A 25,796-nucleotide genomic window follows, 5' to 3' on the forward strand; every position below is an offset into this window, starting at 1 on the left:
TCTTTGAGGATATAATGAGCACAGAAGATAGAGGGAAACAGATGGATGTTGTTTACTTGGATTTCCAGAAGGTGTTCAATAAGGTTCCACATAAAAGACTTAGACATGAGACAAGGATGTATAAAGTTGGAAGTAAAAACAATGTTGGAGAAGTTCAGCAGGTCAAATGGTGTCCTTTATGTAGCAAAGGAAAAGATACATAACCAACGTCTTGGGCTTGAGCCCTTCATCAAAGTATGAAAAAATGCTGGCAAGCATCTAAAAAAAGAATAGGAGGGAGGGGTGGCAAGGCAAGAGATGATAGGTTGAGAAAGGAGGGAGGGGACAGCTGCAATGGGGGGATGGTAGGGCTGTGGGGTAAAGAACTGAAAGGACAGGAGAAGGTGGGAGATGAAAGAAAAGGCAAGCAGGTGTAATGGAAAGCAGTAAAGTCAATGTTCATGCCTCGTAGCTGGAGGGTGCTGAGCCAGAAGATAAAGTGTTGTTCCTCCATCTTGAGAATGATTGAAGCAGTGGAGACTTCCTTGGGGAAATGTATTTAAGACAAAGTTGGATAGATTTTTTTTACATAGTAGGGGAATTGAAGGAGATGGGGAAAAGGTGGAGATGAGCCCATCATCATTATAGCCGTGATATTATTAAATGGCAGAGCAGGCTTGACATGCCCGAAGGCCTATTTCTGCTCCTATTTCTTATGTTCTGAATTTCAGTTTTGTATATGATGTAGGATCTCACTTGATCAACTATAGGGATTATCACATCATGTATGCTATCTATATAAAGTGTGTAGATGAAACACACACAGGACAAAATAGTATTATTTTAAACTCTCACTGAAAAACAAGAAACACTAATTTATGTCAAAATACAAGCAATTTGTGTAAAATCTAGAAATAAAAATGAAATACTGACTCAATTAATTGTTAATTTTTAGCACATGGACTCTATGCAACCCAAACAACAGTTGAAGATCTATAAAGCTGCAGCTGGTTTTAAATTAATCTGGATCAAGTCTGTAGTGACCCAATAAAGAGTTGATGATTTTGGTTTTGGGATTTTTAAAATAAAAAAACTGTAAGATATAGATTTGTGTTTGAATATATTTCAGATCAGTCAAATCAGAGCATCTGCCAGCAGGAAATAAAATTAGTTTGGGAAGTCTCATCTCAGTTTCTCGAGGTTGCAGCCCATCAAATGTCAGTGACAGACATTTAATTGTCAGTTGTATTCAAAGAGCTGGCAATTTATCCAAGGGGAAAAGAACAGAAATATCACACTGTTGATGAAGAGTGCTCTTTGGAGGTTGCTTTTGAATGATGTTGAGTCAGTGTGAAGGAGTAACTTTTTCCCTTTGTATTTGTCTAATATTAAAACAAAGTATTGGAGATTTTAGAATCTGCTATAATAAGAAAATGGTGGCAGTATACTGAATATAATACAGGAGAAACACAATTATCTGGCCAACAATTTCTCCTTTTATTTTACCTGACTAATCTGCGACTCTTGCAAAGAAATAAAGCAGAAAATTATCCAGTACTGACATTAAACTGATGTTAATGTTTCATTGTTAAATGAAACTTGACATAACATCATAGTTCCAGTGCAGCTCTAATCATTATAACCTGTCCAGAGAAACATCACACTCTTAATGTATATGTAATAGTTTACCTATGTTGATGCTGAAGTGATATTAAAATGCAAAATATTTCAGTTTTACTATTATGCTCAAGTAACCAACTTGTCAGTTTTTATAAATTTACATCTGCCTTCACAGGAAGGTGAATATGCGAGAAGAATTCTGACATATGCTAACATATGCAGTTGTGAGGTGAACTCCAAAACAGTGATTGATCTTATCACATATTTGACTTTCATTTGATCACTAATTATGAAATTGTGTAGTGATATTTTGTATTTCAAATTATAGATGTGGGCTGATGAAAATTTATAAATCAGGAAAAGTATGTTTAATGCTGTTTATGATATAAGCAAATGCTCATGTTGCTCTCATTCGATTTACTGGGAATGGTTTTTCACAAAGTTTATAAATGTGTCCTGCCATCTCAGTATGGTTTCTTTTATTCTTGGGCTACATTTTAGAAATGCACAGTAATTTTAAGGAAATAGCCATTGTTGTCATGACCTTTGAATCTAGAACTGATTTGAACCATTGGAATTACTTCATGGGTTGTTAGGACGAGTACAAGAAGGATGGCTACACCTAAACTATAGGGGGACTAACATCCTTACAGTGAGGTTTGCTGATACAACTTGGGGGAATTTAAACTAATTTGGCAGGGAGATGGGAAGCACAGTAGCAGAGAAGCAGGTGGAAAGAAAAATGTAGACACAAATCAAGCAACACCAATAGGGATTTTAAAAAAAGCAGAGACATGCCTCTCACCACCAAATACTTCTCATCTGTGTTCACCAAAGAGAAGGACGTGTGAGAAAGAGAGTTCAGGGAGTGGCATTCAAATAATCTGGAATCAGTCAATAATAAGGAGGGGGAGTGTCAGATGTCATGGGACAACTAACAGTTGATAAATCCCCAAGGCTAAAAGTACCCCCCACCCCGGTTACTTGGGAAACAAGCACGCATAATATAATTTTGGAATTGTGACAAAGAATTTTGCGCCTTTGTTAGCCATGGGTGGTGCCAGAATATTGCAGAGTAAATAATGTTGTTCCATTACAAAAAGTCCACAGTTTGCAACCGGGTTGCATTTCTGAGAACTGTAACTCAAACTGTGTGTGGGAGAGGAGCACAGAAAAAGTTGTAACACAAGAGTGAGCAGGAATGTGAAGAGTGGCTGCCAGCTAGCCTCATTGACTCATTGTGAGCAAGTGAGTCTGCTCAGAGCACCGAGCTCTGCTCAGCTTGATCTAGTCCCTGGTTGTTGCAGGTGGGGGAGGGTTAGGAGACAAAACGCGAGGAAACACTCAGTTTACTCCTGGCAAAAGATGCCTATAGCCCTGTAGGAGCCAGCAAATCCATTGCCATCCATCTCAGCAGTCCCCCAAATGCTCGTTCATGTACTCCTATTCATAATCCAATAGGACCTGTATTAAAAAAGAGTGGCAGGGATATGCAAGGTAACTGTAAGCAGGTGAGCCTATTGTCAGTGGTAGGAAATTATTAGAGAAAATCCTAAGGGATTGGACGTGTGTACACTTCTGTTCAAGTTCTGATCAAGAATGATCAGAATCTGAGTGAAACCAAGAAGATTAATGAAGACAAGGCAATATACATTGTTTATACTGTATGATGTTCAGCATGATGCTGAACCAAGCCATGAAAGACCCCAACAATGAAGACGCTGTTTACATCCGGTACCGCACGGATGGCAGTCTCTTCAATCTGAGGCGCCTGCAAGCTCACACCAAGACACAGGAGAAACTTGTCCGTGAACTACTCTTTGCAGATGATGCCGCTTTAGTTGCCCATTCAGAGCCAGCTCTTCAGCGCTTGACGTCCTGCTTTGCGGAAACTGCCAAAATGTTTGGCCTGGAAGTCAGCCTGAAGAAAACTGAGGTCCTCCATCAGCCAGCTCCCCACCATGACTACCAGCCCCCCCACATCTCCATCGGGCACACAAAACTCAAAACGGTCAACCAGTTTACCTATCTCGGCTGCACCATTTCATCAGATGCAAGGATCGACAATGAGATAGACAACAGACTCGCCAAGGCAAATAGCGCCTTTGGAAGACTACACAAAAGAGTCTGGAAAAACAACCAACTGAAAAACCTCACAAAGATAAGCGTATACAGAGCCGTTGTCATACCCACACTCCTGTTCGGCTCCGAATCATGGGTCCTCTACCGGCACCACCTACGGCTCCTAGAACGCTTCCACCAGCGTTGTCTCCGCTCCATCCTCAACATCCATTGGAGCGCTCACACCCCTAACGTCGAGGTACTCGAGATGGCAGAGGTCGACAGCATCGAGTCCACGCTGCTGAAGATCCAGCTGCGCTGGATGGGTCACGTCTCCAGAATGGAGGACCATCGCCTTCCCAAGATCGTATTATATGGCGAGCTCTCCACTGGCCACCGTGACAGAGGTGCACCAAAGAAAAGGTACAAGGACTGCCTAAAGAAATCTCTTGGTGCCTGCCACATTGACCACCGCCAGTGGGCTGATAACGCCTCAAACCGTGCATCTTGGCGCCTCACAGTTTGGCGGGCAGCAGCCTCCTTTGAAGAAGACCGCAGAGCCCACCTCACTGACAAAAGGCAAAGGAGGAAAAACCCAACACCCAACCCCAACCAACCAATTTTCCCTTGCAACCGCTGCAATCGTGTCTGCCTGTCCCGCATCGGACTGGTCAGCCACAAACGAGCCTGCAGCTGACGTGGACTTTTTTACCCCCTCCATAAATCTTCGTCCGCGAAGCCAAGCCAAAGAAAGAAAAGAAAAAGACTGTATGATGTTCAGTAGGGCTTTTCACAGATTCCTGCATTGTAGGCTGGTTCAGAGTTTACCTTGCAGCAAGACCTATTTAGCATCTCATTTCTCACTCAACTAAATTAGCTCCTGGCCCACCAATGCTTCAGAAATAAAATATTCATATTTGTGTTCTAATTGCTCAGTGGCCTGACCAGTTCAAATACTTGTTGCTTCAATTCTGGCTTGTGTATTTCCTTCTTCCATCATCTTACCATTACAACCCAAGCCCCCATCTTTGGAAGTTTCTCTCTTAATCTTTTAATCTCCTCTTTCCAACCATCTCTCCATCTCTCTCTTTCCTTTAAGATGCTCCATGAGATAATTTTATTGGCCAAATACATAATGTAAGTCTTTATTTGATAAATTATTGTTATGAAATACCTCTGGATGTTTTACTTGTTTAAGATTTTATTTAAATCAAGTAACCAACTTGTCAGTTTTTATAAATTTACATCTGCCTTCACAGGAAGGTGAATATGCGAGAAGAATTCTGACATATGCTAACAGAAGGAGCGTGTAGTACAGTAATGCTTATTGAAATAGATTCCAGTAGATTTGAATGATTCTGGTCTCTTAACCTTGGAAACTAAAGAAGTAATAAGTGATTATCCATGGTAACACATTAGGAATGGCGTTTTATCCCTGAAATACACAGCTTCAACTTCGATACAACTGTTGCTATGGTTTCTGTACAATGTAAAATGGATTTCATGGCACACTTTCATCGTTCAGGCTGCAGTGAGCTTTTGTAGATAAGTTGATGATCATCTCCTCAGAGTTATACTATTCACATATACACAATGAAGGCAGGTCATGTTTTCATCTTGGCTATATTTATTAGCATAAACCTTGGCAGTCCATTTTCATGCAATACAATGCACGTGTTTGAAAGGACATCAATATTATGCATTGAAGTCACAGTTCAACAGCAGGGTTAATGAAGCTAATTGTCATCAATTTTAGCTATTGCCTCAAGTACTGTTTCAAATTAATTTGATAGTCTTTGGATCTCAAAAGGATAGATTATCTTTCAGTCAGTTTATATAATGTGTGCAAAATAATTTATTAATTGGCAGACAGTGAAAGTTATAGAATAAATAGCTGAACACTGAACTAAAGTATTTGGTAAAGAAATGTTCTTGATGTCATGATGTGTCCAAAGATGTAGAATTCGGCAGCTGTAAATTTGACGTAACTGCTGCCAAAAGGGAAACTGTAACGAGGATGGTCTCAGCGCTGTTCTTGCTCTGCCAAATTTACTTTACCGGAAATGTAGCACACATCTTATTTACTGCAGTAGAAAGGTTACCAGCACAGCTTGCAACATGGAAAAGTTCATTCATTTCACTGGGTGATTTTTTTTTTAATTTACACACATTTGAAGAAAAATTGCAAAGAACTCTGAAATAAAAGCATCCAACAAAATACTCTGAGGCTAACTGAGATTGATTGCAGACTCACTTTCTTTTAATGTTGTGAGGCTACAGTTGATTTTATTTAAAGCAGGCTTTTCCTGTAGTGTCCAAATAGTAAAGAAAATGGTTTGCTCATAAAATCATCTAACATCATTCTGTACCAAGAATACTGGAGATTTTGACTGTCATTGATAGTGTATTGGAGAGATCTGGTAAAAGCTAGCACCCACAAATGCTTGCCTGCATCCCCCAAAAAAGGAGTTGATTGAGACTGTTTTGAATGGATCCTGTCCTGTGTTCTTTGCCAGATTGGTATCTCTGCTGTCACTTCTCAAATATACTTGAAATCAAGTTATTCCCCTTACCTTAACAATAAGGATGGATTTGAGGATCTTTTATGCCATAAGATGACATATTATGGTGGAATGCAGTTTGGTAGACAACATTGCCTCTTGGATGCTCAGTCTTGAGTTACGAAATCTGTTCTGAACCTACTTTTCAAGTTGGATGTGCCATAGACACTAATGATGTTAACTCAGCTAAGATGGGCTTTTGCCTTAAAGGAGAAGATAGGAACAAGTTTAAGGCTACCTGAGTCAAACTGTTTTGAATATATAATTGCAGACACATTGATAGTTAAAAATGTATTACAAATATGTATATTAAATTACAAAATAATAAAAATGATAGAAATGTACAAATCAAAATGGTGGAAAGAGGATTTAAATATACAGATTTAAAAAATGAAACTTGGTCTGAACAACGTAATGGTATTATAATAAATACTCGGTATTGTATGATGCAATATAATTTGTTATATAGATTAAACATTACATCTCAAAAATTAAAAAAAATGAATCCCACATTATCAGATAAATGCTTCCATTGTAAACAAGAAGTTGGAACATTACTACATTCAACTTGTGGGAAAGTAAATTTTTCTGGGATGAATTTAATCTAATATTAAATCAAATAAAATATAAAATACCTTAAGATCCAAAAAAATTCTATTAAGTAATATAAATTATAAAGAATTACAGTTACAATTGGATAGATCTCAAGAACAATTTATTAAGATTGCTTTAGCAGCAGCAAAAAAATGCATTGTGACAACTTGGAAAATGGAAACCTCTTTGAAAATACAGCACTGTAGAATGTAGAAGTAGATAGCTGAATTCCATTAGAAAACAATTGCCTATAGTTTAAGAGATAATTTTGGACATTTTATATAAAAAAATATCTGCTCATTGATGATCACCAGACACAAACCTCCAAGGGGTACAGAATATGTTACCGAATATAATGTTATTCATCGAGTCAAGAACTAATTAGTAAGAATATTCTTTAGGAAAATCTTGGACCCAGCCGATGCCAGCGTTTAGTCAAGTGGCGAGCATAGGGCTGGAATCAAAGGTCAGATGAGCTCCATATGACATCAGAGATGATTCATAATTCCATCCTTTTGTAGGCAGGGATGGAAGTCAGATACTGACATGTATACTGCCATGTATACTGCTGCTTTATAAGAAATCACTGCTATCATAGTGTATTTCATTTCTTTTATAGGTTTTGTACATTTGTCTCTTTATCCATGTATTTTCCTGGTCAACAAATTTCCAACATTTCAAGGTTTTGTTCTATTGGCTTGGCCTCTTGTGAATAGCCCTAATTCCAAATTGTCATGCTTCTTTTCAGTCATTTTATTTGTGTGATGTTAGAAACACTGACAAAATCATTATTTATGACTCCTGCTCAATTTTCTTTAAAAATGTGACAGGGTACAAATGAAACAGATCTAGTTTCATTATAAAGGGTATTCTGTTTAAAAAAAAAAATTAATGAAGTATATGGTCGAATTTTATTTGAACCTATCTTTCTGAATTGTTGATCCAGAGCTTTGGATTGCTAATGCACCATCAGAATGCAGTAGCCCCATATTCTGAAATTTCTCACCCACCTATTTTATTTTTGTGAAGAACTGGTCAATTTATTTTGACAGTGTTAATAAAAGATCATTCTTAAAATTATATGCAAGACTATATCATTTGAAGATTTCAGAATGGTCAAGTTTATAAAGAGCCTTTGGTACCATCCCATGGGGCTAATAATCCAAAAACCTGGATTAATGATCACACATCCTTTTGAACCCAAAAGATTTGAGCTCTGTTAAATAAATTGGAATTAAAATTTTATATTTGTCAAGTGTAAAAAGAAACTTATTTTGTTTACTAACAACCTTTTAATTAAATAAATGTTCTTCTTTTGTCCTGGTCTGGTTTCTGACTCCAGATTTGCTTGTTCTTTGAAATGGCATTCTAAGTACTTTAAATGTTATAATTGATCTGTTCATGTGGGAATTGTACTTTGATTTTGTTTAGGGAAACTGAGGCAGAGGCAATCATTAAAGTTAAATAAAAATAACACAATATTCTGTTCTTTTGTGAACAGTGCTTTTGGATGTCCCTATTCAGAACTGAACATGAAGAAGGAATCAGTTATTCATGACAGATTAGGAGGAGAGAAACAGATGACACTGGTACCATTTCCAGTTGTTTCAAGAACTAAACGTCTTGACAGTAATGGTTCAAGTGGGAACCCAGAGGGGAGTGTTAATGATACAAGGTAAATGCTGTTCCAGCCATTATATTTCAGTGTAACTTTCTTTGCTTTGAGCCTTGCTGATTCAGCACAGTATTGTTCATAATTCATCAACGTAGGTACTTTTACACTCTCCTTTGATGGAAATATTCATTGCCTAGATCTTGTGTGGTTTGGTTTCATGTCATTCAGCTACGAGAGCTGGGTGTTATCCAGCTCTTACTGTTTGTAGGCTTTGATTGGTTTATTATCTGAAGAACTACAGTCAGCTTTGAGAAACATCTGAACCATACCAGCTATATCAACTCTTTGGTTACCCAAACAGAACCAATCTGCAGTTAGTAACTTTTCTGCTGACTTCTGTTAATGCACCATGGATTGATCTTTTGGACTGTGGACTGTCACTTTAAAGGATGGATTTCTGCTGAAAACTCTGCAGCTCAGTGCTGGTTTGCTAAGGTCAGGCTGGGCAGAGAAGCAATGAGAAAGGGAGAAATTCCAGTTGACTGAAGCAGAGATAGAGAGTTTGGTGGAGCAGCCAGAAGATGGGCAGAGATCCCATTCTATGTTGAGAACATTTCTGGCTGACTAAATTCAAGTATGACAAAAAGGTTACTTTGAGTTTGCTGATTAAGAAGGCAATTGTGAAGAAACTGTGTTAAAGCCACAGGCTTCATAAGTGAGATGATTAAAACAAACCAACCTTGAAGAACCAAGGAAAGTCCATGGTGAAGAAACCTGCAAAGGATTTGTAAGTTTGCTGCCAAGTAACATTAGTTATTTCTTTCTCCAACATTCATTCGGAGTCCTTTTGTTATCAGTTGAAGAACTGAATTTGGACATCGAGCTTTGAGAGTGAATTCTATGAACTGGCTTATTTTATTGGACAGACCTGGGGTTTTGGGGATTTTTTTTTCATTTTTTTGTTTTTGACTAATGGGCCCAGACTGAAAAGATCTGGGTTTTTTTTTCTGTACATAGTTTTGATAAATAATCTCTGTATATTTACTATTAGAGGCATATAGTGAGGTTAATTTGGGTAATATACATTTTGTTAATAATTATTAATAAATATAGAGTTCAAATTTAACCCTTGTAGCAGGCTGCGCCTCAAGCTGACACAGAAAATGGCCATCAAACACAGTGACTGGCAAAGCATTGTTCGGGCTGAAATGCCCGTTTCCACAGATCACCGGCAGAGCAGTGAAACTGACCATCGCCAGTGGATCGTAGGGAGCCCGGGCATCTGAGGTAATCATTTGGCAGCCAGCCCGCTCAAACCACACCCCCGTGGTGACACGGCTGAGCTAACTATAAAAGGTAGAACTGCCACTGGATAAACTCATTGTCGAATACACTCTACTCGTGTGTGTATCTTTCTTAGGGCTATAACCTAGCTGTAGCGACCTTGCTATACCCTTTTGTATGGTGTCCTCTATTGTTTCTGGTTTGGGGCGTAACGCTACCAAAGGTGTTCCCACAAAATGTGAGTGGGGGAAAAAACACCAGTCTTATCTTCCTCCCTCCTCCCTTTCAGCATTTTTCAGCCTTACCCTTCATGACTCCATGGTACAGTCTTCCATTTCCACCAGCCAATTCCTTTTTGCAGCACTTTGCTTTGTAGGTAATACGGAACTTGTCCTTTAGCTTCTTCGCTTCTTACCATCCAGGGATCCAAAAATTTTCCAGGCAAAGCAACAATTCACTTCAGTGTTTTCCACTGTAGTATTCTGCATTTGGTGTTCACTATAAAGTTGCCTCTACATTGAAGAAACCAAATTTAGATCAGGCAATAATTTTGTAGAGCACCTGCCTTCAGTCCACAGGAGCCACCCTTGTGCTTCCCATTTCCTATCAGTTTAATGTACCATCTCACTCCCACTCTGTGGCCTCCTGTACTGTTACAATGAGGCCCAAAACAAACTTGATGAATAGCACCTAATCTTCTGTCTGGCACATTGCAAACTTAAGGTAGATTCATTCTTTTGTCTGTACGAGTCCCCTTATTTCTGCTTTGACAAGGAGGACATGCTGGTTATGTTTCTCTGCTCTGCATTTCATAACTCCTACATCCCTTTGTCAATATTATTTTGTCAATGTGTTTGCGTATATGTGCAATTTCCAATATGTAATATAACTCTTCACATTTCTTTGATAGTATCTCCTAAACCCCTAACCACTGTCACTCAGAGCGAAAAGGCAGAAGATGCAAGTCACACTATCTTAATTTGGAAAAGTACGCCATTTTCTTCCATTGCCTGTAATCTGAGAACTGCCAAACAAAACTCCTCACTAGAATCCAATGAAAACATCAAAAAAAACCTCTCAAACTTCGGGTTTTAGTATGCAGAAAAATTGTTTGAACTGACACCCATAAAAGTTAGTAATGGCCAGCCCAGGAGCACCTCACTAATTTAAATTCTTGCTGCAAAATTCTGGGGTTTAGAAAATTGGCCAACTACAAACACATCTATTAGTCATGAAGAGTTTCCAAAATATTTTGAATTGACTACAATTGTACTGGGGATCCTAGGTGTAAAATTACTTCCCTCTTGTTCTCTCTCTCCCCATCTCTCCCCCTTCATTTCTCTCCTACACATGCATGCACACACCTGCAATAGGTCAGTTTGACCAGCAGAGATGCCAAGAATTACATTACTGGCACATTCAAGCTGACCTTTGTTGAGCTGGTTATTCATTAACATGCCATTTGCCATGACTGTCACAAATCTTCAGCATTCTTACTGGGATTTGTGTTCATTGTGCCCAGCTGTTGATGATATAAGAGAGTGAATCTCATTGGATGATCACCTTTAAGGTAGCACAAAAATGTGCTGGAGAAACTCAGCAGGTCATGCAGCATCCATAGAAAGTAAATGACATTCAATGCTTCAGGCCTGAATTCTTCATCAGGAGTACCGAAAATCAGGTAGATATCTGAATAAAAAGGAAGATAAGGGGGAAGAACAAAGACTAACAGATGAGGTAATAGGTGGGTGTAGTAGAGAAAAATACTCAGACATGATAAGAGCAGAGGGCAGAGGGCTAAGTAAGATAGCTGTCTAATAGGATGTGAAGGAAGAGGCGGGAAGCTGGAAGAAGTGAGGCGGATGAATAAGGGAAAGAGAGACTGGCGGAGTGAGTTAACAGAAATTAGAGTTGATACTGATACCATCTGATTGGAGACTGCCGATCAGAATGTAAGGTTTTGTGGGTGGCCTCAATTTGTCTGTACATGAGGCCATGGACAAACATGTCATTGTGGCAATGGGGTGTGAAACTGAAATGGTTGGCCACTGAGAGGTCCTTACAGTTGTAGCTAACAGAGTGAAGATGCATGCTATTTCAACTTCCCATCCCATTCCCATGCCATCCTGTTCAACCCAGGTTTTCTCCATTGCCAGAGTGAGGCCCAATGTAAATGAGAGGAGTCTACATCCCAATAGTATGAACATTGAATTTTCAAACTTCAGGTGACATGTCCCCTCTCTCTTCTGAACCACTTCCATCCTCACCTTCAATAGTTTTTTCCCCTCTCCAACCCAGACCCCACCCTTTTAAGGCAAGTCGCCCTTCATCGCTGCGAATTGAGATTTAGTTAGATTAGAGAAAGATTGTTTTTACAAAAAGGACTTGTATTTTAAAAATATTTCAAAGTAAGGTTTGAGTGAATTTTTATGCTGTGTGACAATAAATGATGCATGTAAAATCACAATGGTGGAGAAACTCAGCAAGTCAAACAGCATATTATATAGGAAAGATAAAGATACATAGCCAATGTTTTAGGTTTGAGCCCTTCATCAACATATGAACAAAATGTAGGCAGGCCCCAAATAAAATGGGGGGGGGGGGGAGGAGCACTGACCCACAGAGAGGAGGTAATAGGCAGATAAGAGATGGAGGGCACAGCCAAAAAGGGAGGGGGTGGGGTGGTGCAGTGGGGAAGGATAGCTCTGTGAATGAACGGGTAGCCTTGGTTCATGTAAATTGATTATAGTTGTCAATATATGTGAATGTTTTTCTAATGCTAAATAAGTGATCGTGTCTTAGATTACAAATTAAAGCAGCGAGTTAAACATTAGATTTTCAGCACTGCAGTTTGAACATGGAACAGTACAGCACAGGAACAGGCCTTTAACCGGTCTCTGTGTCGAACATGATTTCCAAATCAAACTAAAACTCTACTGCTTGCATCTGACAGATACCCCTCTTTCCCTTTCCTATTCATCTATGTAGAAGCCTCTTAAATATAACTATCATAACTGCTTCCACCACTACTCCTGGAAGCCCACTCTAAGCACCTACCACTTCCTGTCGAAAATATTTGCACCACACATCTTCCATAATCTTCCTCCCCTTCACCTTAAACATGTATCCTCCAATGTGTGATACTTTTTGCTTGGGGAAAAGATTCAGACTGTTCACCCTATCAATGCCATGATTTTATACAGCTTATTAGATCTCTCCTCAGCACCTTAAACAGCTAAAAAATCAACCCAAGTATGTCCAATTTCTTGCCATAACAGGTTCTAAACCAGACAACATCCTAGTAAACGTTCTCTACCCTTTCCAAACCTTCTACATCCTTTATAGGAACCAGAATTGCACACATTCCAAGTGTGGCCTAACCAAGCAACATGACCTCTACTTTTATACTCCATGCCTTGTCTAGTGAAACCAAGCTATATGCCTTCTTTACCACCCTCTCTATTTGTGTGGGTACCTTCAATGAACTATGGACTTAGACCCCCAGATATTTCTGCATATCAATACTTTTAAGAGACCTGCCATTTACTATACTTTCCTCTTAAATTTGACCTTCCAAAGTGCAACACCTCACACTTGTCTGGATTAAATTCTATCTGCCATTTCTCTCTCCATAATCTGTAACTGATCTACTTCATAGTGTTTGATCACCTGCTACAGTGTCCACAACTCCACCAATCATTGTATCATCTGCAAGTTTACTAATCCACCCGTCTGCTTTTTATCCATCATTTATATGTATATCACAAACAGCAAAAAAAGTGTTCCTAATTCTAGATTGCCAGGCAATACCCTAAATGTTTATTGTTATAAATGGAACATGTATCAGACTTAATTCCACAAAATGCATCTTTAACCTTATTCTCATTTTGTTAGGGTAGAGGTAATTTTTTCTTCTTTGGCTTGGCTTCGCGGGCGAAGATTTATGGAGGGGGTAAATGTCCACATCAGCTGCAGGCTCGTTTGTGGCTGACAAGTCCGATGCGGGACAGGCAGACACGGTTGCAGCGGTTGCAGGGGAAAATTGGTTGGTTGGGGTTGGGTTTTTCCTCCTTTGTCTTTTGTCAGTGAGGTGGGCTCTGCGGTCTTCTTCAAAGGAGGTTGCTGCCCGCCGAACTGTGAGGTGCCAAGATGTACGATTTGAGGCGATATCAGCCCACTGGCGGTGGTCAATGTGGCAGGCACCAAGAGATTTCTTTAGGCAGTCCTTGTACCTCTTTGGTGCACCTCTGTCACAGTGGCCAGTGGAGAGCTCGCCATATAACACGATCTTGGGAAGGCGATGGTCCTCCATTCTGGAGACGTGACCCACCCAGCGCAGCTGGATCTTCAGCATGAACTTGATGCTGTCGGCCTCTGCCATCTCGAGTACTTCGATGTTGAGGATGGAGCGGAGACAATGCTGGTGGAAACGTTCTAGGAGCCGTAGGTGATGCCGGTAGAGGACCCATGATTTGGAGCCGAACAGGAGTGTGGGTATGACAATGGCTCTGTATACGCTTATCTTTGTGAGGTTTTTCAGTTGGTTGTTTTTCCAGACTCTTTTGTGTAGTCTGTTGTCTATCTCGTTGTCGATCCTTGCATCTGATGAAATGGTGCAGCCGAGATAGGTAAACTGGTTGACCGTTTTGAGTTTTGTGTGCCCGATGGAGATGTGGGGGGGCTGGTAGTCATGGTGGGGAGCTGGCTGATGGAGGACCTCCGTTTTCTTCAGGCTGACTTCCAGGCTAAACATTTTGGCAGTTTCCGCAAAACAGGACGTCAAGCGCTGAAGAGCTGGCTCTGAATGGGCAACTAAAGCGGCATCGTCTGCAAAGAGTAGTTCACGGACAAGTTGCTCTTGTGTCTTGGTGTGAGCTTGCAGGCGCCTCAGATTGAAGAGACTGCCATCCGTGCGGTACCGGATGTAAACAGTGTCTTCATTGTTGAGATCTTTCATGGCTTGGTTCAGCATCATGCTGAAGAAGATTGAAAAGAGGGTTGGTGCGAGAACACAGCCTTGCTTCACGCCATTGTTAATGGAGAAGGGTTCAGAGAGCTCATTGCTGTATCTGACCCGACCTTGTTGGTTTTTGTGCAGTTGGATAACCATGTTGAGGAACTTGGGGGGGCATCCGATGCGCTCTAGTATTTGCCAAAGCCCTTTCCTGCTCACGGTGTCGAAGGCTTTGGTGAGGTCAACAAAAGTGTTGTAGAGTCCTTTGTTTTGTTCTCTGCACTTTTCTTGAAGCTGTCTGAGGGCAAAGACCATGTCAATAGTTCCTCTGTTTGCGCGAAAGCCGCACTGTGATTCTGGGAGAATAAAAATAGAATAATACCTAGAGGTAATTTTACATGTCTGCTTAATATCCAATATGGACACCAAGCCTGAAATATAAAACATTATTCTCCACAGGTGCAGTTAATGAAAGGTTGAGTTCTGTGTTACAACAGTTTCTGATTTCATAGATTTTGTTAGAAATCTCATTGAACCGTTCTTTTCCTAATGTTACAGAAAATGCCCCACTCCTGGTTGCAATGGGTCTGGTCACATAACTGGAAAATACACTGCACATCACCGACGCTCTGGTTGCCCACTAGCTGAACAAAACCAGTTGAAGGTCAAAATAGAACCACAGGGTGATGAGGGGCCCACTGATAATAAATCAACATTATCATTTGTTCAATGCAAAAGGACAAAACAAAACAGGTAATAAAACATTTTGATAATTTAATAGGTTTTATGGTTTTATTGGCTAAAATTGAAATATGTACAACAGTCAGCTGTTGTATGTCAAGAAAGTGTGAAAGAAATGCTCATTGACCCAAGAACGTGTGTGGGGGGGGGGGGGGGGGGGGGTGGAATTTTTGAATGAATTTGCATTGAAAATATTTCTGTCACCAATATAGAGTTTCTAATACAGGTACAATTGTCAGATTTGATATAGAAATATTTTTGAGATTAGTGATCTATTTATTACTTTGAATGAATGAGACAGGTACTCATTAACTCAAGCTCATGTAGAAAAATTGTTGTTCTGAATCAATTTAACATTAAACTTCTGCAAACTAATTTAGCTAATTTACAGATAGGCATAGATATATAAAATTGATTATAGAAATACTTCCTTGTTGAATCTCCACAAAGAAATAGAAATTACTTCCATGTCAAGAACTCCATCATCCTGTGCCATCTATGGAATTACCCTTTGTAGAAGTTTTGATCCAGTCAAAGGCTTATTCTGAGATATTTGAGGTGTTCTCTTTCATTGATGGAAGCATTATCCAATTCCAATTTACACATCATTGTTGTATGTTATTTAAAATATTTATGTCTGAGGTATAAAGATGACGTGATGGTGTAATTTAATTGTTGAAGGAAAAACTGGCATATTTTGATATATATCCATTTGATCTTAAATATAATCCATGAGCAGATTCAGATAATGAAGAATTATTCCACATATTAACCTGCATTCTCTCTTGGAACCTCACAAAGGTCTTTACCCTACAATGAGCTCCCAAAGAATTACTATAGAATTGATCCAACATCTATAGCATTAGTCCTATATATTCTAAAAGAAGGCTGAAATTGATTCTTAGCACATTGTGCAATCATCAGTGAGGTAAGATGTTAATACAATGTTCAGCACCATTTGTAACATCACAATCCAAATGCAGCAAAGTCTAGACAAAATCCAGGACTGGACTGGCAGGTGACAAGTAACATTTGTACCACGCAAGAGAAAATCCAGCTATCACCCCCTGATATTCAATGACATTACTGTTAATGGATATTCCACTCACAATATTCTGAGCCGCACCATTAACCAAAAACTGAGCTGGAATTTGCATTTCCATAAAATGACCACAAGAGATGGTTAGAGGTTAGGAATCCAGGAGTAAATAAATACCTCCTAACTCCCCAAAATATGTCTACCACCAGCAAGTCTCAAATCAGGTGTGTGATGGAATACTGTTTTCCTGGGCTGTCATCTGACACCAGGATGCCGTTCCTGCTCACTTTCCCTTTAAATGGGTGCCACAAGTGCCTGTGTTAGTTCCCTATAATGATAGCCAGGAGTTAGGCCTAGAAGTCAGCCAAATTAGTAGTTTTAAATAAAATCTCCTTAAGCTCCCACCCCTGAGGTATTTGTTTCTGTTAATGGCAGGGCTGGGGCCATTGTTGAGTGAAAACTATGTGTATACAATATTTCTTTAGTAGTACTTGACATTGTAATAGCGATCTCTAACTCCAATTTCCTGAGTGTGCTCTGAGGTAATAAAAAAAGAGAGGAAAAAAAAGCTGCACTTGGAATGTGCATAACAAAAGATAGTCCTTGTTGAGCTCCAGTGTCCAATGGTGATGTTTCCATGACAACAACTGTTCTGTGCATAATATGTGACAACTTCTTTCTGGTTAAATGGAACGGTGTGATGACTGGAAGCAGTGATGGGATTGCAGCAGTCTGTTTTGATGAGCATTTCTTAAACTGTCACATCGAGGAGAGGAACAGCTTGAAGAGTAGTCTTCTCCTGTCTGGGGTGGGGTTTGGGAGAGCGCTAAAGATAAATTAGTCAGGGGCCACCTCTGGTGGGGGACAACCAGAGGAGAGGCTGGTCCAGGTTGGAGTGGACAACACAAGGGAAGCTCCACCCCCATGGGGCTTCCCCGCCATGCTCTCTCCAGAGAGCATCCATGTCTGAGTCACTGGCAGGGTGACAATACCAAACTTCCCATCAGCCCTGCAAACCTGAGTGGGCGCTCCCCACTCCATGTACTCCAATCCTTCCAGGAGAGTAATGGCTTCCCGTAAGATTTTCCTCGTCGCCAACCCCATTAGAGGCAAGACCACCCCTCTAAGGTTGGGGTATGCAGTGGTGACTAAATAGCCTGCCAAGGCTCTCTGGGAAGTGGGGCTTGCAGGCACCCCCTGTAATAGTTAAGAAGGCCTATGGTATACTGGGCTTCATTAGTCAAGGGATTGATTTCAGCTCTATAAATCTCTGGTGAGACCACACTTAGAATATTGTGTTCAGTTCTGGTCATCTCATTACAAGAAAGATGTGGAAGCTGTGGAGAGGAGATCTACCAGGCTGTTGCCTGGATTGGAAAATATGTTTTATGAGGCAAGGCGAGCAGAGCTCATGCTTTTCTCTTTGGAGTGAAGAAGGATGAAAGGTGACTTAATAGAGGTCTACAAGATCATGAGAAGCAGAGATAAGACAGTCAGCACCTTTTCCCCAGGGCAGGAATAGCAAACACCAGAGGACATCTATGCAAAATGAATGGAGGAAGGTTTTGGGCTGACATCAGGGATGAGGTTTTTTAAATGCAGAGCGTTGTGGGTGCCTGGAATACATTGTCAGGGGTGGTGGTGGAGGCTGGAACAATAGGGGAATTTAAGATTCTTACACAGGCACATAGATGGTTGTGAGGTAAGATTTAGTTTATTTTTGGTATGCATAGCATAATAGGACAAAGAGATTGTACTGTGCTGCAATATGTTCTAAAAATCCTTCTTTAGTTGAAAATTATAATGTGGGAAAAGAATTGGCATTGTATTCTACCATTCACAACCCGTGGACTCTTTAAAGAGTTCACACCTAAGGAAGGGGCAAGCTTCATTAAAAAAAAGTTATTTGATGCATTGGGTTTTTAGTGTCATTCTAAAGGGACAACAGAACATTGAGTGGCCATCCTACCATCCTTCCTTGACCTGTCCAGCCCTACATTTTCACAAAGAAATGTAGGTATGGACAAAGAAAGAAAGAGTTTCCACTGCTAATAGCTAATATAATTTCAGAGATGGCAAATATCAGGTGTTGGCCTTGGTTACACTCTTACTCTTTTCTCTGTTTCAGGAATACTAGCTCAAAGATCTTTGACATTGAGAAGGAACATTTTTGTCCTCGCAACCCAAATTGTAGTAACAACAATGTCCATCTGAAGGAAAAATATTCATCTTTGTTTAAAGTGATTGGAGAATGTTGAGCTTCACATAATTTTAAATTTTAATTTGGTCTTGTTAAAAAGTGATTTCTGCATTCTGAAATCCCACTCCCAATCAAACTCTGAAAATCAGATTTAGTTAGATGAAAATTTTTGTACTTGTGCATTTGCTGTTAAAATAGGTCAGTTTGATTAATTCAATAGGATGCTTAATTTGACCTCCTTTTACTGGCTTGAACATCAAACTAAGTGGGACATGTCTTCATTTTTCAATTTCCTGTCACTCTCAATAATAGATGGCTTGTTGAGAGGTTTTGAAGCCAAGCAGCAAATTAAAGATTCAAAAGGAGGATGGTAATATTACTACAGATCATTCTGAGATAAATGACATATTAAGGAAGTTTTATTCCCGACTATACTTCTGAATTCACAAATGATAGCAGTTCGATGGAAAGTTTCCTGGTGTGCTTAAATCTTCCCGTGCTTTCTTCGGATGGCCACGAGACTAGATCAGCCTATATCGCAAGAGAAAATAGTTACTGCCATTTCTTCACTACATGCTGGAAGAGCTCCAGGACCCAATGGGTTTTCTGTGGAGGTTTTCAAATCTTTTCCTCATCTGCCTTCATCCCAATTAAGTCCTGTGCTATCAAATTCATTTAGGCAGAGTAATCTACGTTTAATGAAGCGGGTATATCTCTTGTAGTAAAGAAAGATCCAACTGAGTGGTCCTCCTACGGGTCAATGTTTTATTACAATTTCTGGCTCGGGTTTTGGCCTGTAGATTGGGGAATATTGTACCATTTATCATGGTACGATATTTATTAAAAACTGTTAATCTTGTTTTAATATGTTGCTTATTAGATATTTTGTACTTGTCTTCCAGTGCGACTCCTGAATGTGTTCTTTCCCTTGACAGAAAGAAAGCATTTGATCGAGTTGAATGGATGTATTTATTAACAATTTTAGAAAAAATTGGTTTTATTACATGGATTAAATTATTGCATTCAAGCCCTATGGCTTCAATTCTAATTAATTTTCAACAGTCACAACCTTTTAATCCCAACAGGAAACCCATCAAGGCTGTCCTTTAAGTCCATTACTCTTCGATTTGGCCATTGAGCCATCAGCGATTGCATTTTGAGAGTGCGGAGATATTTCAAGGATTTGTAGGAAGGGAATTAAACATAAGGTTTCCCTTTATGCGGATTATCTTCTGCTTTACTTAGCATCCACACTGTCAATACTTTCTCAATTTAGTAAGTTTTCAGGATATAGATTAAATCTGCATAAAAGTGAACCTTTCCTTTTGAATACACCTGCATCAATGTACACTAATCTTTTAAAGATTGTGGGAAATAATTTTAACTATTTTAGTATTACAGTAACAAAGAATCATAAGTAACTTTATATAGAACATTTTCTTATTATTAAAGCATGTGAAAGTCTTTAACACAGTGGTCACCCCACCTAAATTTTTATACCATTTTCAATCTGTCCCAATTTTAATTCCCAAATCATTTTTTGATTCACTTGATTTGATTATATCATCTTGTATATGGAAGGGTAAGCACCCTCATCTTCACAAAGTTCATCTTCAAAATTCAAAAAGGAACAGAGGCAAGTTGCTACCTAATTTTAGATTTTATTATTAGGTGGTCAATATATGCAACCTTGTTTTGGTTTTGGTCTGAGGCATTTGGTTTTTGTCTGAGGCACCTGCAAGCTCACACCAAGACACAAGAGCAACTTGTCCCTGAACTACTCTTTGCAGACGATGCCGCTTTAGTTGTCCATTTAGAGCCAGCTCTTCAGCGCTTGACGTCCTGTTTTGCGGAAACTGCCAAAATGTTTGGCCTGGAAGTCAGCCTGAAGAAAACTGAGGTCCTCCATCAGCCAGCTCCCCACCATGACTACCAGCCCCCTCACATCTCCATCGGGCACACAAAACTCAAAACGATCAACCAGTTTACCTATCTCGGCTGCACCATTTCATCAGATGCAAGGATCGACAACGAGATAGACAACAGACTCGTCAAGGCAAATAGTGCCTTTGGAAGACTACACAAAAGAGTCTGGAAAAACAACCAAATGAAAAACCTCACAAAGATAAGTGCATACAGAGCTGTTGTCATACCCACACTCCTGTTCGGCTCCGAATCATGGGTCCTCTACCGGCATCACCTACAGCTCCTAGAACGCTTCCACCAGCGTTGTCTCCGCTCCATCCTCAACATTCATTGGAGCGATTTCATCCCTAACATCGAAGTACTCGAGATGGCAGAGGCCGACAGCATCAAATCCACGCTGTTGAAGATCCAACTGCACTGGGTAGGTCATGTCTCCAGAATGGAGGACCATCGCCTTCCCAAGATCGTGTTATATGGCGAGCTCTCCACTGGCCATCGTGTCAGAGGTGCACCAAAGAAGAGGTACAAGGACTGCCTAAAGAAATCTCTTGGTGCCTGCCACATTGACCACCGCCAGTGGGCTGATATCGCCTCAAACCGTGCATCTTGGCGCCTCACAGTTCAGCGGGCAGCAACCTCCTTTGAAGAAGACCGCAGAGCCCACCTCACTGACAAAAGACAAAGGAGGAAAAACCCAACCCCAACCAACCAATTTTCCGCTGCAACTGTGTCTGCCTGTCCCGCATCGGGACAAACGAGCCTGCAGCTGACGTGGACATTTACCCCTCCATAAATCTTCGTCCGCGAAGCCAAGCCAAAGAGAGATGTTTTGGTTACCTTTTCATAATCGAGTGGACTGTACAGTATGGGTAGCAATGGAGCTGAATTCTGCTTTAAAAACAAAATCCATTCCAGCACTTCTTGGATCCTCGGTTCCCTTCTCTTTAAATAAATCAATTAATTGGTTGTTAGGCACACTGTGAGAGTGGGTGCAGTTCAGAAAACACTTTGGACTTTATAGTTTTTTCTTTCAAGCCCTATTTTATCCAATTATCTTTTCCAACCCTCTTGCAGGATTTTGTTTTTCGTGGATGGTTTAGATTTGGTATTGAACATTTCAAGGATCTTTTTATGTGTCATTTGAACAGCTTTCAATTTACCAAATATTCACTTTTTTAGATATTTGCAAATCAGGCATTTTTTTCTTGGGCACCAGATATGAACATTGTTGATGTGATTTTCAGTTTGCATCATTCTGGCAAAGGTTTAATATCTATTATTTTTGATAATTTGGTGGGTTTGAGACATGCCCCTCTAGTTAAAATTAAAAATGCCTGGGAACAGGATTTAAACCTTTATTGGACGAATTTGGGGATTTAATTTTTAAAATGATTAATACTACATTCCTTTGTACCCATCATTGTTTGTTCCAATTTCAAGTTGTACATAGGGCTCATATGTCTAAAGTCAAATTATCTTGTATCTATTCAGATGTAAATTCTTACAATAAATGCAAGAGAGGAGAGGCTTCTCTAATTCATATGTTCTGGACATGTTCTAGCCTTGAAAAATACTGGAGAGATGTGTTTCAAACTTCTTTATGGTACAACTGGAGAGGATGATTTAAAAAAAAAAAAAACTCCAATGAAATATCGTACTGTCTTTTCCCTCTCTTTTAGCAATATGTGCGATACGGTTTTGATGGAAGGATGCTGCCCTGCCCACTCATGCTCAATGGCTGAGGGACATTATGTCCTGTTTAAATTTAGACAAGATTTGTTACTCAATTATTAACTAAACTATAAGGTTCTTAAATGCTGTGGGGAGCATTTCTGAATTATTTTCATAATAAGTTATAATATCAATTCTGAATTTTAATATTTGCCATTGTATTTTTGGAATGAAGTACATTTTTTCTTTAGCCTTACAGCTTTGGTTTGAGGATGGGGTTCAGAGTTGCACTGTACCTGATAACATTTTCTGTCACTATTATGTATTCTGTAAATGTTTTGTGCATATTGGCTTTTTTGTGAACAATCAATAAAAATATTAAAATATGATGATAGATGGCTTATGATGCAGCTATTTGTCACGCAAGGGTCTTCATCACAGTCATGCTGGAAAGACCCTTTCATAATTTTGAACCATTGATTTATAGAATGTTATAGCACAGAAATACCTAGTCAGTAACTCTGCTTGTTTTAAAATTTATCATTATTTATGACATGATTATGTATTATCAACATTTAAAGTTTAATGGCAAATTCATTGATTAAAGTTAGAATACATTTAGGTAGAAAAAGGAAGTGCTTCTTAACTGGTAAGCTGTTTTTAAAAAAGAAGGACAATAGATCGTACGAGGGAAATCTGAATCATCACTTTTCTATTCAGAACACCATAAGAGTACAAAAGTGATCGCTTACAAGAACCACTTTAGCTTTGTTTTCTATTCATTTTAATTTTTTTTCAGTGATTTTAATATTTAGCTTCTTGTTATTTTACTAAAGCAGGAAATGCAATCCACGGCTACTTAAGTTATCAGATTTCTTTTTAGTATTGAATAACTTAATCTAGTCTTCTGATAACTTTACAGCAGCTGTGAAAAGAAAAACAAAATTGACATTTCAGGTCAGCACCCTTTCACTTGATTACGTTTAGCAATCTGAAACATTGACCCTGTTCTATCTCTGGATGCTGTTGTATATTTGAAGCATTTTTTTTGTTTTACTTCAGATTTTCAGTAGCTACCAATTTCTAAATTTCAGTTTGATGAAATGTTACTTTGTTTAAAATCTAAAATTCAGAGCGAATAATTGTCTCTCTGAATTATTGATTCCTTTTATCTTTGCCACAGATGCTGCAAGGTTCCTAGAAGATGTGATTAAGTTATTCAATACAACAAAGGTGCCTGAACCAGTAATTTAAAAAAAAAAAAAAATCTGTTTCTCTTCCACATATGTTAGCTTGATTTTGCTATTTTGATTAACCACAAAGGAGAAAGAACTGAATTTTACTGTTTTTGGCTAGGCTAAACCAACCAGCAAAATATTTGAAAATCAAAGAGAGTACAGATGATTTTGAACTACACAGACTACTCAAAGGTAACAAACCTTGTTGAACTACTTTGCTTAACTAACGGGTTATTGCCGGAGTTCACAAGTCCTATTGTTATCCTGTTTAGCTCCTAATCAAATATTAAAGTGTAATGGTAACACTTAAGATTTCATCCAAAATGTCAGGTGTGTGTTTATCTTTTTTTTCCCTCAGTCTGCTTCTACAGATTGAAATGAAATTATCTCCAAGGTTGGTACTCTTGAATCATCTGGCAGGGCGATGACTGGCGGGGCGATGACTGGCGGGGCGATGACTGGCGGGGCGATGACTGGCGGGGCGATGACTGGCGGGGCGATGACTGGCGGGGCGATGACTGGCGGGGCGATGACTGGCGGGGCGATGACTGGCGGGGCGATGACTGGCGGGGCGATGACTGGCGGGGCGATGACTGGCGGGGCGATGACTGGCGGGGCGATGACTGGCGGGGCGATGACTGGCGGGGCGATGACTGGCGGGGCGATGACTGGCGGGGCGATGACTGGCGGGGCGATGACTGGCGGGGCGATGACTGGCGGGGCGATGACTGGCGGGGCGATGACTGGCGGGGCGATGACTGGCGGGGCGATGACTGGCGGGGCGATGACTGGCGGGGCGATGACTGGCGGGGCGATGACTGGCGGGGCGATGACTGGCGGGGCGATGACTGGCGGGGCGATGACTGGCGGGGCGATGACTGGCGGGGCGATGACTGGCGGGGCGATGACTGGCGGGGCGATGACTGGCGGGGCGATGACTGGCGGGGCGATGACTGGCGGGGCGATGACTGGCGGGGCGATGACTGGCGGGGCGATGACTGGCGGGGCGATGACTGGCGGGGCGATGACTGGCGGGGCGATGACTGGCGGGGCGATGACTGGCGGGGCGATGACTGGCGGGGCGATGACTGGCGGGGCCTTTTTGCTTTATTATCAGCTTTATTTGACTTGAGTTGCCAAGGATATTTTAATACTGGTTGTTGCACAACGTTTTAACTGAGCCAAAGCACTTTGCGGTAGTTTATCCAAAACTATACCACATCTAACCTACTATAAATAATGGTTTTAAAAACTGGCACCTGCACAGCATGTGGTAATCCAGTCAGTAGAGGCTAAGATTAAAAAAATCAACCCCTTTAGTTCATGGAAATGGAAGACAGGTTATGCCAGACACATAGATTTGGATGACAACCCGAAATTCAAAAATAATTGTGATTTTAACTTGGATTCTTTTGATTATATTGGTAATATTTTTTGAAGACGTGAAAGGATCTGTGCTTGTCACTCGAGAGATGGATTAAAAAAATTTCAACCATTCTTTTAGCTGAGGTTAAAAGAATGATGAGGTTTAGAAAAAAATGTAAATGTCTCATCCAGTACACACCTAACACTTCCCACAATAAACTCCTATCCTTTCTTACAAGTGTACTCTTGCCAAGAATATGTTCTATTGTCCACTTTGTATGATTAAGACCTTATAGATCTTGTATTAGTTGAAATTGAAACAAGTGTCCCTGTTGCTGGAAATTGAACAATTCAATGTTCGTACAAATGGGCAGTAGGCTGCCTGGTGGAATATAAAGTATTATTCCTGTTGTCTATCTTGGGTTTTATCCTGGCCATGGAAAAAGTCAAGGATGGACAGGTCAGAGTGAAAATGCGAAGGAAAGTTTAAATGGCATGTACCCAGGAATTTAGGATGGCTATTGGATGGCACAGATACAGATTGAAACAATCTCCAAGTCTGCTGGGAGTTTAGCCTTATTTCAACATTATTTAATGAAATCCTGACTGTACCTGGCCCCCTCTAATTTATTTCCTTTGTCCAATCCTTAATGACAAAAGCTAGTAGACTTAATTAAAAAGAGCAAGAGTACTTAGCTCCTCAAATCTGCCCTGTCATTCAATATAATCATGACTGATCAGCCCAAAGCCTCATCTCCCCTTGGTGCCTGTTCTCTGTAGCACTAATTTCACTGATTTTTCAAAAATAGATCTACTTCCTTTTTAAATAACTCTAATTATATAATTTTTGCAAACCTCTAGGGTATAGAATTCTAGAGATTTAACCGCCTCTACGGCAGTGGTTCTCAACCTTTTTCTTGCCACTCCCATATCACTTTAAGTATTTCC

General features: G+C 40.0%; 1 protein-coding gene across 13 annotated transcripts in view; it reads left to right on the top strand.

The window, feature by feature from the left end:
- LOC138755330 (lethal(3)malignant brain tumor-like protein 4) overlaps positions 1–25,796 on the top strand; it is a 291,580-nt gene that overhangs the window by 203,747 nt on the left and 62,037 nt on the right. For 11 of the 13 annotated variants that reach the window (XR_011352200.1, XR_011352201.1, XM_069921114.1 and 8 more), the window contains 3 exons: positions 8,317–8,490; positions 15,227–15,421; positions 23,602–23,675. Coding sequence is in view for 11 of the 13 variants with exons in the window: in XM_069921114.1 (XP_069777215.1) it covers positions 8,317–8,490; positions 15,227–15,421; positions 23,602–23,675 (443 nt within the window). In the remaining 2 variants the exon portion in view is untranslated. Of the gene's footprint in view, positions 1–8,316; positions 8,491–15,226; positions 15,422–18,576; positions 20,036–23,601; positions 23,808–25,796 lie in introns of those variants that run through there. The other 2 variants (XM_069921113.1, XM_069921116.1) reach the window with 2 other exon arrangements.

This window comes from Narcine bancroftii, chromosome 2 (assembly GCF_036971445.1).
Source record: "Narcine bancroftii isolate sNarBan1 chromosome 2, sNarBan1.hap1, whole genome shotgun sequence".
Taxonomy (NCBI): Eukaryota; Metazoa; Chordata; class Chondrichthyes; order Torpediniformes; family Narcinidae; genus Narcine; species Narcine bancroftii.